Source organism: Bos indicus x Bos taurus, chromosome 20 (genome assembly GCF_003369695.1).
Source record: "Bos indicus x Bos taurus breed Angus x Brahman F1 hybrid chromosome 20, Bos_hybrid_MaternalHap_v2.0, whole genome shotgun sequence".
In the NCBI taxonomy this organism is placed as follows: domain Eukaryota; kingdom Metazoa; phylum Chordata; class Mammalia; order Artiodactyla; family Bovidae; genus Bos; species Bos indicus x Bos taurus.
The window spans coordinates 6,642,888-6,655,223 of NC_040095.1; the positions used below are offsets into that span (position 1 = coordinate 6,642,888).

A 12,336-nucleotide genomic window follows, 5' to 3' on the forward strand; every position below is an offset into this window, starting at 1 on the left:
TGTGCCTAACAGCTTTGTCCTTGGTAATAAATCCTCTAAAATCTAAGTGAGCTTTGTGCATAATGGCAGACAGAGGTGGACTTTAATCCTGTTAACTGGAATCTGAGTCACTTTTCATCTCTCTCTGTTGGAAAGGCATTATAGCAATGTGATGATGAGCATGGACTGTGTACTACTTGAATTTAAATCTCAGGTCTTCCAAGTTGCTTAACCTCTCATCTGTAAAATGCAGAAAATGGAATTTATCTCATAGGATTGACAATGGAATAAATGAGCTAATATTTATAAAGCACATAGAACAGTTCCTAGTATATGATCAACTCTCTATATAAGGAGTTGTTAAATAAAATTTGGAGAGAACAGGAAAAAGATTAGAGAAGCTCAATAATAGAAGTGTCTAATCTGAGTCATGGACTCCTTTGAAACTAATGAAAATATGGAGCATTTTCCTCAGAAAAATGTACCTATGCACAAAATTTGGCAATTTGAGACAAATTCAGACTTTCTGAAACCTCTCAGTGAACACCAGTTTAAGGACATCATTCTGTAAGTGTTGGTGTTGTAAACAAGTCCAAGTTTATAGTGTAGATTTATATGGCTATGCAGCTGAAGAAAAAGTGGGAGGAGAGAGTGAAAGCCGTAATTGAAAAGTACCTTCTTGTTTATCCTTTATGGGGTTTTAAGAAGTGGTGTGATATTCCTAGGTGTATTTTTTGAGGAGGGATGTCTCGGCAAGAATTATTTGCTAATAGAAGTAATATTTGGAAGATAATCCATTTTTTGTTGTTGTTGTTGTTCTCCAGTTTTGAAGCATTAATGGTAAGATCTCCAATAAGTAATCTAGTCCAGTGGAGGAAGAGAGGTACAGAATACATTATTTAATTGTCCTGGGTTACTAAATCAGAAGATAAGAGTAATCTTTGGAGGACATTAAGTTTATGCAGTGATTCTGATCTTACCTATATAGATATATAGGAGGTGTATTTTAAAGGCTTTTCTGGAATTTCTCCTTGATTTTTAGGCAGTGGTATAAGGGTGACTTATGTGCCCTGGCATTTAAAGTCCTCCATGACAAGCAGCGAGGCCCACTGGTTTTTATGCGCATATACTCAGGCATGCTAAAACCCCAAACGGCCATCCATAATATTAATGGAAACTGCACGTAAGTAGAAGCCTAGGTGATTTTCTAAAACTTCTTATTTCTAAACTCATGTCTTTGTACTTTTACTAACACGAATCATGGTTTTACAGGGAGAGGGTAAGTCGTCTGCTTCTGCCATTTGCTGACCAACATATAGAAATCCCTTTACTGACTGCTGGTAACATCGCTTTGACTGTTGGGCTTAAACATGTAAGTGACCAAATGGTTTCTGTAGGAAATAACAGCTTAAATGTTTAATGAAAAGTACGTGTTTTGTCATAGCAAAAACCCATAAACAATCCAAAAGCTATCAGTAGTGGAATAAGGAATATTGTAGTACATTCATCAACATAGTCAAATCTCAAACATTTAATACAGAGAAAAATAAATTATGGAATGCTATAAACACTATGGATTATCTTCATATAAATTTCAAATCCAAGTAAAATAAATACATTATTTATGGATACATACTTATGTTTTAAGTTTGCATTATATAGTGTTATTCTCATTAGGTTTTTTGCTATCTTGATAACTTCAGAAAATGTAACTTTATAACTGATTATGTAAAAAGTGAAGATATTTTTCCAATGAAGTCTTGTAAGGGCAAGAATTTTTGTCTCTTTTGCTCAAAGATAAATTTGATTTGCCAGATGAATTTTAAATGTATTTTTGTTGTATGTGTGTTTTATTGTTGTCCTCCTCTAGCAGTGTTTTATTGTTAGAATTTACTATAGCAGTGTTTTGGATAGAATTAGTCTATACGTTGAATTAGCTTTACGAATGTACAGTTACAATAAGCTTAGTGAATTTGTCTCTTTTAGGTTTTGATGAAGAGAAAGTGCTACATTGAATTTGTCTTTGGTTTTCATGGTTTTGGTGGAAGCTGAGTGCTTGCCTGTTGTGTTCATGCGTCTTGTTTGCTTGCAGACTGCTACCGGGGACACTATTGTCTCATCCAGGTCCAGCGCATTAGCTGCATCTCGTCGAGCCAAAAGGGAAGGAGAAAAGAAGCAGAAAGAAAACAATGAAGCAGAGAGGCTTTTATTGGCTGGCGTGGAGATTCCAGAACCTGTTTTTTTCTGTACCATAGAACCTCCATCAATGGCTAAGCAGCCAGGTACAAATAATCTTGGTGCATCAATTAACTAGTGCTCTGACAATTTAGATAAAATAGTTAACATTTTACTTCAAAAAGTTTTTCATGTCATTTTATGTCATTGAGTTCAGCATTTCAGTTCAGTCGCTCAGTCGTGTCCAGCTGTTTGCGACCCCATGGACTGTAGCGCATCAGCCTTCCCTGTTCATCACTAGCTCCTGGAGTTTGCCCAAACTCATGTTCATTGAATTGTGATACCATCCAACCATCTCATCCTTTCTTGTCCCCTTCTCCTCCTGCTTTCCATCTTTCCCAGCATCAGGGTCTTTTCCATTGAGTCAGTTCTTCACATCAGGTGGCCAAAGTATTGGAGTTTTAGCTTCAGCATCAGTCCTTCCAATGGATATTCAGGACTGATTTCCTTTAGGATTGACTAGTTTATCTCCTTGCCGCACATGGGACTCTCAAGTGTCCTCTCCAACACCACAGTTTAAAAGCATCAATTCTTTGGTGCTCAGCTTTCTCTATAGTACAACTCTCACATCCCTACGTGACTACTGGAAAAACCATAGCTTTGGCAAGACGGACCTTTGTTGGCAAAGTAATGTCTCTGTTTTTTAATATGCTGTCTAGGTTGGTCATAGATTTTCTTCCAAGGAGCAAGTGTCTTCTAATTTCATGGCTGCAGTCACCATCTGCAGTGATTTTGGAGCCCAAGAAAATAAAGTCTCTCACTGTTTCCATTGTTTCCTCATCTATTTGCCATGAAGTGATGGGACCAGATGCCATGATCTTAGTTTTCTGAATGTTGAAATTAAAGTTGGCCCTTCCTGTACTTGGTTCCTCCATATCTGACTCCGTATATAAGAAGACCTGCATCAGTTCAGTTCAGTTCAGTCTCTCAGTCGTGTCCAACTCTTCGTGAACCCATGAATCGCAGCATGCCAGGCCTCCCTGTCCATCACCAACTCCTGGAGTTCACCCAGACCCATGTCCATCGAGTCAGTGATACCATCCAGCCATCTCATCCTCTGTTGTCCCCTTCTCCTCCTGCCCCCAATACCTCCCAGCATCAGAGTCTTTTCCAATGAGTCAACTCTTCGCATGAGGTGGCCAGATTATTGGAGTTTGAGCTTCAGCATCATTCCCTCCAAAGAAATCCCAGGGCTGATCTCCTTCAGAATGGACTGGTTGGATCTCCTTGCAGTCCAAGGGACTCTCAAGAGTCTTCTCCAACACCACAGTTCAAAAGCATCAATTCTTCGGTGCTCAGCTTTCTTCACAGTCCAACTCTCACATCCATACATGACCACTGGAAAGAGCATAGCCTTGACTAGACGGACCTTTGTTGGCAAAGTAATGTCTCTGCTTTATAATACACTGTCTAGGTTGGTCATAACTTTCCTTCCAAGGAGTAAGTGTCTTTTAATTTCATGGCTGCAGTCACCAACTGCAGTGATTTTGGAGCCCAAAAAAATAAAGTCTGACACTGTTTCTACTGTTTCCCCATCTATTTCCCATGAAGTGATGGGACCGGATGCCGTGATCTTAGTTTTCTGAATGTTGAGCTTTAAGCCAAGTTTTTCACTCTCCACTTTCACTTTCATCAAGAGGCCTTTTAGTTCCTCTTCACTTTCTGCCATAAGGGTGGTGTCATCTGCATATCTGAGGTTATTGATATTTCTCCCCGCAATCTTGATTCCAGCTTGTGTTTCTTCCAGTCCAGCGTTTCTCATGATGTACTCTGCATAGAAGTTAAATAAGCAGGGTGACAATATACAGCCTTGACGTACTCCTTTTCCTATTTGGAACCAGTCTGTTGTTCCATGTCCAGTTCTAACTGTTGCTTCCTGACCTGCATAGAGGTTTCTCAAGAGGCAGGTCAGGTGGTCTGGTATTCCCATCTATTTCAGACCTGCATCGAATCCATGTTATTCAAGGGTCAGCTGTATTCTTCTTTGGTGTGATCATTCATGGTAGAGTGGGCACATTAGTATCTCTGGTCATGACATAATTTAGCTTCCTTTGTATTTGTTTCTGAAGGCTTTTTTGTTAGCTTCTAAATCTTTGCAGAATATAATCAGATGATGTTACTGTCCCATGTAAAACCTTTCAGTGGCTTCCCAGTGCAAATCCAGACTTCACCATGGCCTTCAAACCTTTCATGATGTGATTGATCTCTGTCACACATCTCCTCATCTGATGCTGCTCTTTTGTCTACCATTATCCAGCTACATTGGCCTTCTTGTTTCTTCAGTAGAAACCATTCGTTGCACAGCCATTTCCTCTCTCTGGAATTCTTTTTCTCTGGGTTTTTACTTACAACATCATTCTTTTTGGTTTATGTCTTTATCTAAATCATCCTGGACAGGTCTTTCCAGGTCACTCAATCTCAAGTAACCTCCCATCACTGTCTTGTCAGTTTTTTAAATTCTCTACAAAACATTTCTGGCCGTGTGAAATAACTGTTACTGTAGTACCTTATCTTAAAAAATAAGATGTAAAGGTAACAGTTACTGTTTGTCCTCTAGATTTGGATCATGCATTGAAATGCCTTCAGCGTGAAGATCCCAGTTTGAAAGTGAAGCTAGATCCTGATTCTGGACAAGTATGCATATTATTAATTCCCCAAATCTTTCAATAATAATGTTTATTTGTGTGCAAGACAGTGTTTAAGTGCATTTGTCTAAAACATTGATTTGTCCATGTACCTGAAAGAAAAGGCCTTCTACTTTGGCTCTCTCATAATATAAATTTCTGATTATTATTTTTACTGTCAAGCTAAATTCTCCTTAATTCCTCAGCATGATTATACCTTACTTATATAAACTACTCTCCAAAATTTTTATGTTCCAGAACACAGCCTTTTGTGAAATTTTGAAATAAATCTTTCAACTGCAAGACAACACTTTGAGCCTCTTATGCCAAAACGTACAGAAACAGTTTACTAAAGGGAGGATGCAAAGGTAGTTTTAATGATGATACACACGTAAAATGGGTGAGAAGTGACAGATTGCGGCCAACAGTATGGGAAGAAACAGAGTCGAAAGTAGGTACAGGACTGCACTGTGTATTATGGTATAGTAGAAGAACACATGTTTGTTCTGCATCTTCTTTTTAGGGAGGCAGAGTAGAGTTTATATAAAATATCGAGAAAAAGTTCCTTTAAAAGATTATAAATGTGTCTGTAAAAAGGATAAACTCATTTTAGTTAATCTGAAACATGTGGAGTACTTTTTTCCCTAAATGCCAACTAAATGATGTAGCAGCTTAGTTTAATTAATTCTGAAAGCTGTAAAAGCAATTGCAATAGAAACTTTTTATTTAAAAACCACCAATACAAATTTTTTTTTAAATGGCAAATAACACGCAAGTGGACAAAGTAAAGAATTAAAGTCTCCCTTTCAATCTTTCCATCCTGTTCTACACAGATAATCAGTGAATAGCCTTTCACACTTTTCCGAACATCCATGTTTATGCCATGCTATGTTACAAAGCATAGTATATATATACATATTTCTAAATATATATGTACAGATATATAGCTAGTCATTGTATTTGTATTATTCAACAACTTGCTTCTTTCCAAATAATTTACTTTTTTAACTTTATATTAAAGTATCACAGTCATACACCAAATAGTCTTTTATTGTTTCTTACAGTTTTTTTTACACTGAAAGGAAACAAATCAGAAATAGCCAAGGAAGAGACACATAGGGCAAAGTCTGGAAGAGTTCTAAATGCAAAGCTTTCTTCATCCTCTTGACTCTGTGGAGTACTGCCAGGCTGGGAAGCTCACCTAAGCCTTCGATGTTCAGAGATTCTGTTGGAACATAATCACATACTGCCTATGTGGTTGACATTTAATCTCTCGTGCCTCCTGTAGGTTTGGGCTACTACCTTCACTCTCTAGGTTGTGAATGGGTATGGCTATTCCAAAACCTGTTTCATAAGTCACATTGTTAGACTGGTGGACAGAGGCGCCAGACAAGCAAAGACACTTCTATCAGGGAGCATTTTGGCCTACAGAGAACTTTCCAGTAGCTAAAGGCAAAGGCCAGATCTCTTTTCAGGTTAAAGTTAATGCTTCACTATACAGATGGTATATGAATAAAATGGGGCAAATAGGATTACTTGCACATACTCTCCCATACAAAAAGACCTTCAGGAATAACTATTTTTGTGTTATTTTGTTTTTGGGGTTTTTTTTTAATGTTTTAATGCAAATTTGGCTGTTCTAACAAGGACCCAAAATGACATTGGTTCAAAAAAGAGAAAAGTCAGTTTCTCTGTCACTTAAAGGTTCAAGCTACTCTAGTAGTTTTGTTTTTTGTTTTTTTTCATTCTTTGTTTATTCCATGAGTAGTCACATGTTGTTGTTATAATCTGAATTTTGTTAAATTTAATATGGGCTGCTTTTATTTATTTATTTTAATTAAAAAAATTTATTTATCTATTTTTTAGAGGCTACTTACTTTACAGTATTGTATTGGTTTTGTCATACATTGACATGAATCCGCCACAGGTGTACATGTATTCCCCATCCTGAAACCTCCCCGCCCCCAACCTTCCTCCCCATCCCATCCCTCTGGGTCATCCCAGTGCACTAGCCCTAAGCACCCTGTATCATGCATCGAACCTGGACTGGCAATCCGTTTCACATATAATATACATGTTTCAGTGCCCTTCTTCCAAACCATCTCACCCTCACCCTCTCCCACAGAGTCCAAAAGACTGTTCTATACATCTGTGTCTCTTTTGCTGTCTCACATACAGGGTTATTGTTACCATCTTTCTAAATTCCATATATATGCGTTAGTATACTGTATTGGTGTTTTTCTTTCTGGTTTCACTCTGTATAATAGGCTCCAGTTTCATCCACCTCATTAGAACTGATTCAAATGTATTCTTTTTAATGGCTGAGTAATACTCCATTGTGTATATGTACCACAGCTTTCTTATCCATTCATCTGCTGATGGACATCTAGGTTGCTTCCATGTCCTGGCTATTATAAACAGTGCTGTGATGAACATTGGGGTACACGTGTCTCTTTCCCTTCTGGTTTCCTCAGTGTGTATGCCAGCAGTGGGATTGCTGGGTTGTATTACTCTAGTAGTTTTGACTGCCCACAAAACTGTAAGGTTAAGGTGTCCAGGATGGTTGGCAAACAGCCATGTGATTGGGAGTGTTTGGGAGAGGGGTTATTTCCCTCATTCACAAGATGTTGCCCTCATTCACGTTTCAAGATAGTTATCCACATCTTCATTAAGAGAATGGTTTTATTTATCCTTAAAGATATAACCTAGAAGTTGACAACGTCATTAATACTTACATTCCGTTGGCTGGCACTTAGCTTTGTGGTTGGGAAGCATGGTTCTGGTTAGAATGCCACTTAGCCAGCTAATAACCCAACCATCACAGAGTCAGAGACTGGCTGCACTGGCTCCTAGTTGTGGCACGTGGGATCTTCATTGCGGCACGAGCACTGACTAGTCACCCGACCAGTGATCAAACCCAGGCCCCCTCCATTGGGAATGTGGAATCGTAGTCACTGGACCACTCCTTGTGATTCACTTTTAATTGATTTATTTTTACAGTCAGAGAAGTTAAAAACAGTGTTTTGATGTAGGAGTCAAAAAAAAAATGTTTATACAGGAGAAATTTTGTTTATAAGTAATGGGAAATAAAATATATTGATATCATACCTTTATTTAGTGTTTTGTGATAAACAATTTTTCCTTGACCTTTGTTTTGTTTTCTTCCTCTTTTACCCAGACTGTCCTTTGTGGCATGGGGGAGTTACATATTGAAATCATTCATGACCGAATCAAGAGGGAATATGGACTAGAAACCTATCTCGGGCCCCTCCAGGTGGCATACCGAGAGGCCATCCTAAATTCGATTCGTGCCACAGGTAAATGCAACATTTAGAATTTGCTGGTCCTGTTGCTTTCTTTCTCTCCAGGATCTGTCTGCTGCATCTCTTAGTTTAGTTGCATAAAGCAGGGTTTATATTTACTAGTGTCTTCCATCAGTGAGGACAGGTTTTATGTGTGTTTTCTTGTTTTTTTAGAATTTGTTTGCTTTAGGCATGGCCCTATTTCTTGCCACTCATTTATTACATATACTGGCTGAGCCACTCGTCAAACAGGTACACAGTGGGATTAACCATTGAAGTAGACAGCTCATCCTGGTCCTCAATACCAGAATGAGTATAAGAATTTGCAATTGGTGTGCTATTTTTTACTCCATAAAATAGTGGAAATGGGGAGTGGGGAAGGTAGACTTAGAAGGCAGTCAAATGGTACCAACTTCCAGTTATAAGATAAATAAGTACTAGGGTTTGCTGTACACCATGATAAAGATAATTAATACTGCTGTACATTATAAGTGAAAGTTAAGAGAGTGTATCCTAAGAGTTCTCATCACAAAGGAAAAAATCTTTTTCTATTTCTTTAATGTTGTATCTATATGAGATGGTAGATGTTCACCAAACTAATTGTGGTAATTATTTCATGATCTATGTAAGTTAAAGCCTTGTGTTATACACCTTAAACTCCTACAGTGCTGTATGTCAATTATATCTCAGCAAAATTACAGATAATTTTAAAATTTTAAAAAGAAAAAAAGTAGAGTGGAAAATAATTTTCACTAATAAACATGGTAATCTTGTGCTGATGGTATTCTTGGGAAACTGAAGTTTTTATATTTCTGTGCCAAAATGTAAGAATTCATGCTTTTTCTACATACGATCTTTTCAGTTTGCTTCCCTTAAGTAAAAAAACATGACAGCTATTCCCATCCCCACAATAAGAAAACTTGGACAGGTTTGTGAAAAAAATATAGAAAAGAGATGTTTAGCGTAACTAAGAACTTTTAAGCACTTCAGTGGTTTGTAAATAGGCCACGTGATTACTTTTCTTTGAAACTTGAAAAATTAAACAGGATATAGGGGCATGATGACAAATGACATGATGATTTCTCTTTCTGGACTTTATATCTGGAAAAACAAGATGCTTGAAAATATAAATAACCTCTTTCCAATTAATGTCTGAAGTGGTTAGAATATGATGGAAACTTCCAGAGGTTAAAGAAAGGAAGGTGGAACAGGAATCTTGGAAAATAACTCAGCACCTAAGCCACTAGCTATTCTGGAGAAATCTGTGGTCATATTTAACCTACTGCTTGAGAGCCACATTCTCATGGAAGCAATATGGAAAGTCTTCTCCATAAAAGAAGGTGACAAGGAAACTTATCTGACTGGCTTTTGGCAAAGGGGAAGAATTTCTGAGAATTTGTAACCATAGGCATTTTCAGCCTACGTTCATAGAACCAGTATAATCTATAAAACTCCAAACCAAGAAGAACTTGGTGTGAAGTCCTCTTGGTTGGTGATAGACCAAGGAGCCTTGAGAAAGCAAACATAGGGCTTATTAGGTAAATGTACCCTCAATCCAGGCCTCAAAGATCCCACAAAGTAAAATGAACTCACAGTATATTTTTTAAAGTTTTAAAATCATAAAACCTTGAGAAAAGGCACAATGGGCAGAAAAAAGCAGTAGAAACAATAAACCTCACAGGCAGACCAACAAGGGCTTCTGATACCAGAATTACCATGTACAGAGTATATAAAATATTATTTTTGAAGAAATAAAGGGGATTAAAAAGTATTAGTAAGAAATACGAAACTTTCAAAAATAAATAAGCAATGGACTCTTATCTGAGAAAGAAAGGAAATGTTCAAAAAAAATGATGGGATTGTGTCATAAGGACATAGGAACCAACCTCAAGAGGCTACACTGGCTAAATCTGGGTTAATTTGACCCCCAGAATAGCTAAAAACAATAATTAAGCCATTGACAAAAAGCTAGAATTCATGAGGCCATACCGATAATAGATCAACAAGAAGAGACTGTTTTTCCTTATACTGAAATGCCAAGTGCTGACTGTTAGATGTTGAGGAGGAGGGTTGGAATAGAAAATCGTCATTTTGCACATACTTAATATTGTGTACATTGTTGAATAACATATTTGCATAGTCTTCAAGTGTCTCCCTCTAAATTGCTTATTAGTTACAAAGTGAAAAGCTAATAACCAGATGCTGTTGACTGAACATTCAGACCACCAGTGATCACATGCTGTTGAGGCACAGGTTACATTTGTGTACATCTAGAAAATTATCAAAATGTACAGGCATTAAAGAAGACCGAAGTTCAGTGGGAAACCATCCTATTCATGAGACTTCCCTGGTTGTCCAGGGGCTGAGATTGTGCTCCTGATGCCTGGGGCCAGGGCTCTGATCTCTGGGCGGGGAACTATTAATAGATCTCACGTAGCACAGGTGAGAGTTCACGTGCCACAACTAACGATTGTGCATGCCACAACTAAGACCTGGTGCAGCCAGGTACATGTTTTGAAAAAGAGAATGAAAGAAAAGTATAGATAAGATCCATATTATTCATAGATAAGAGGACTGAATAGCATGAGGGTACCAGTTCTACCCAAAGAAGTGTATCAGACTTTAATACTTACTATAAAAGCAGTCATTATGATACTGACCAACTAATCAAGCTAGGAACAGACAAATATACCAGGGGAACAAACCAGAGAGCTTAGAAACACACATCTATATGAAAATGTACCTTTCACTGAGTGATATTGAAGCTCAGTGGGAAAGGGTGGACTGAATTTCAATAAATGGGCCTGGAAAAACTATTCACACGGGAAAAGATTTAGATTCCTCCCACATACTGTATCTAAACCTCAATTCTAGTTGAATTTAAAAGCCTAAATAAGAGGAGAGAGTTGGAAAGTCTCCCTTTGAAGACAGAGAATAAAGAGAATAAATGTTAATGTATGCAAAAGAGGAAAGAAAGAAAACCCCAACGCTTTATGAGAGTTTTTAAACTTTCAAATTTTTGGAAGACGGTATAGGAGAACTTTAAGCAGGTAAGGCTGAAACTGTGAACTAAAAGATTAGTAAATTTTATGTTATTGAAATTAAGACTGTATTAGAATATAGTGAAAGCAAAAAGATACACTGAGAAAAGATATTTGCCTCATATAAGACTGGCAGATTGGAATCCAAAAATCACTAAAAACATGGCAACCAGCCAAGTAAAAAAGTGAACAAAAAAAGTTGAACAGACATTTCACAAAAGAGGCTGAAGGCCCATGAACATATTAAAAGATTCTCAGTGATTAGGGTCATGCGAGTTAAAAGACAAGATGCCCTTTTACACCAACAAGATTGGCAAGAAAACAGTTTGGCAACTTTGTTATGAAGTTGGCTATGTGTAGACCTTAGTTCTCAGCAGTTCCTCTAGTAGGTATCAGTAGGTATCAGTCCTGGGTGTTCATTGGAAGGACTGATGTTGAAGCTGAAACTCCAATCCTTTGGCCACCTCATGCGAAGAGCTGACTCATTTGCAAAGACCCTGATGCTGGGAAAGATTGAGGGCGGGAGGAGAAGGGGACGACGGAGGATGAGACGGATGGATGGCATCACTGACTAAATGGACATGAGTTTGGGTGAACTCCGGGAGTTGGTGATGGACAGGGAGGCTTGGCGTGCTGCGGTTTATGGGGTCACAGAGTCGGACACGGCTGAGCAACTGAACTGAACAGGTGGTTTCTTGACTGCTTCTCCCTTGATTAGCAACAGTTCCAAATCTGCCCTGTGGAACTCAGGGAAGGTCACAGAGACTGGAGTCTTGCCTACAAGAAATGGGGGACAAAAGGGCCTCCATGCCAGAGAGCCACACAGGGCCCCACTCAGTTTCACTGACCGCTGTTGCTTGTTGACAAATGAGGGATACCGTTTTCATTTTAACAAATAGATCAGTAGTTTTGGAGGAAAGGAATCATGAACATTAAATAAAGAATATATTGCAGGAACAGTATGAAATTCAGCTGTTTGTTGTCAAGGTTAAAAACCTTTTAATTTTCATTAGATAGTCCTTTGTACTCAGTAAGTGTTTTAAGTAAAAATTTTGTGCTTAATAGAATTTGGGTCACAAATGTTTAAATGTATGATCTTCATGTCAGAACTTGTGTGTTCATCTGCCTTAACACACCCTAACACTGAAGCAATAT

The 12,336-nt window shown here is 38.0% G+C and overlaps 1 protein-coding gene across 2 annotated transcripts in view; it reads left to right on the forward strand.

Moving 5' to 3' along the window:
- Positions 1–12,336, forward strand: part of GFM2 (G elongation factor mitochondrial 2) — a 70,639-nt gene that overhangs the window by 28,626 nt on the left and 29,677 nt on the right. For both annotated transcript variants that reach the window (XM_027520507.1, XM_027520508.1), the window contains exons 13-17: positions 1,022–1,162; positions 1,252–1,351; positions 2,072–2,261; positions 4,772–4,848; positions 8,017–8,155. In XM_027520507.1, coding sequence (XP_027376308.1) covers positions 1,022–1,162; positions 1,252–1,351; positions 2,072–2,261; positions 4,772–4,848; positions 8,017–8,155 — 647 coding nt within the window. The remainder of the gene's footprint in view (positions 1–1,021; positions 1,163–1,251; positions 1,352–2,071; positions 2,262–4,771; positions 4,849–8,016; positions 8,156–12,336) is intronic.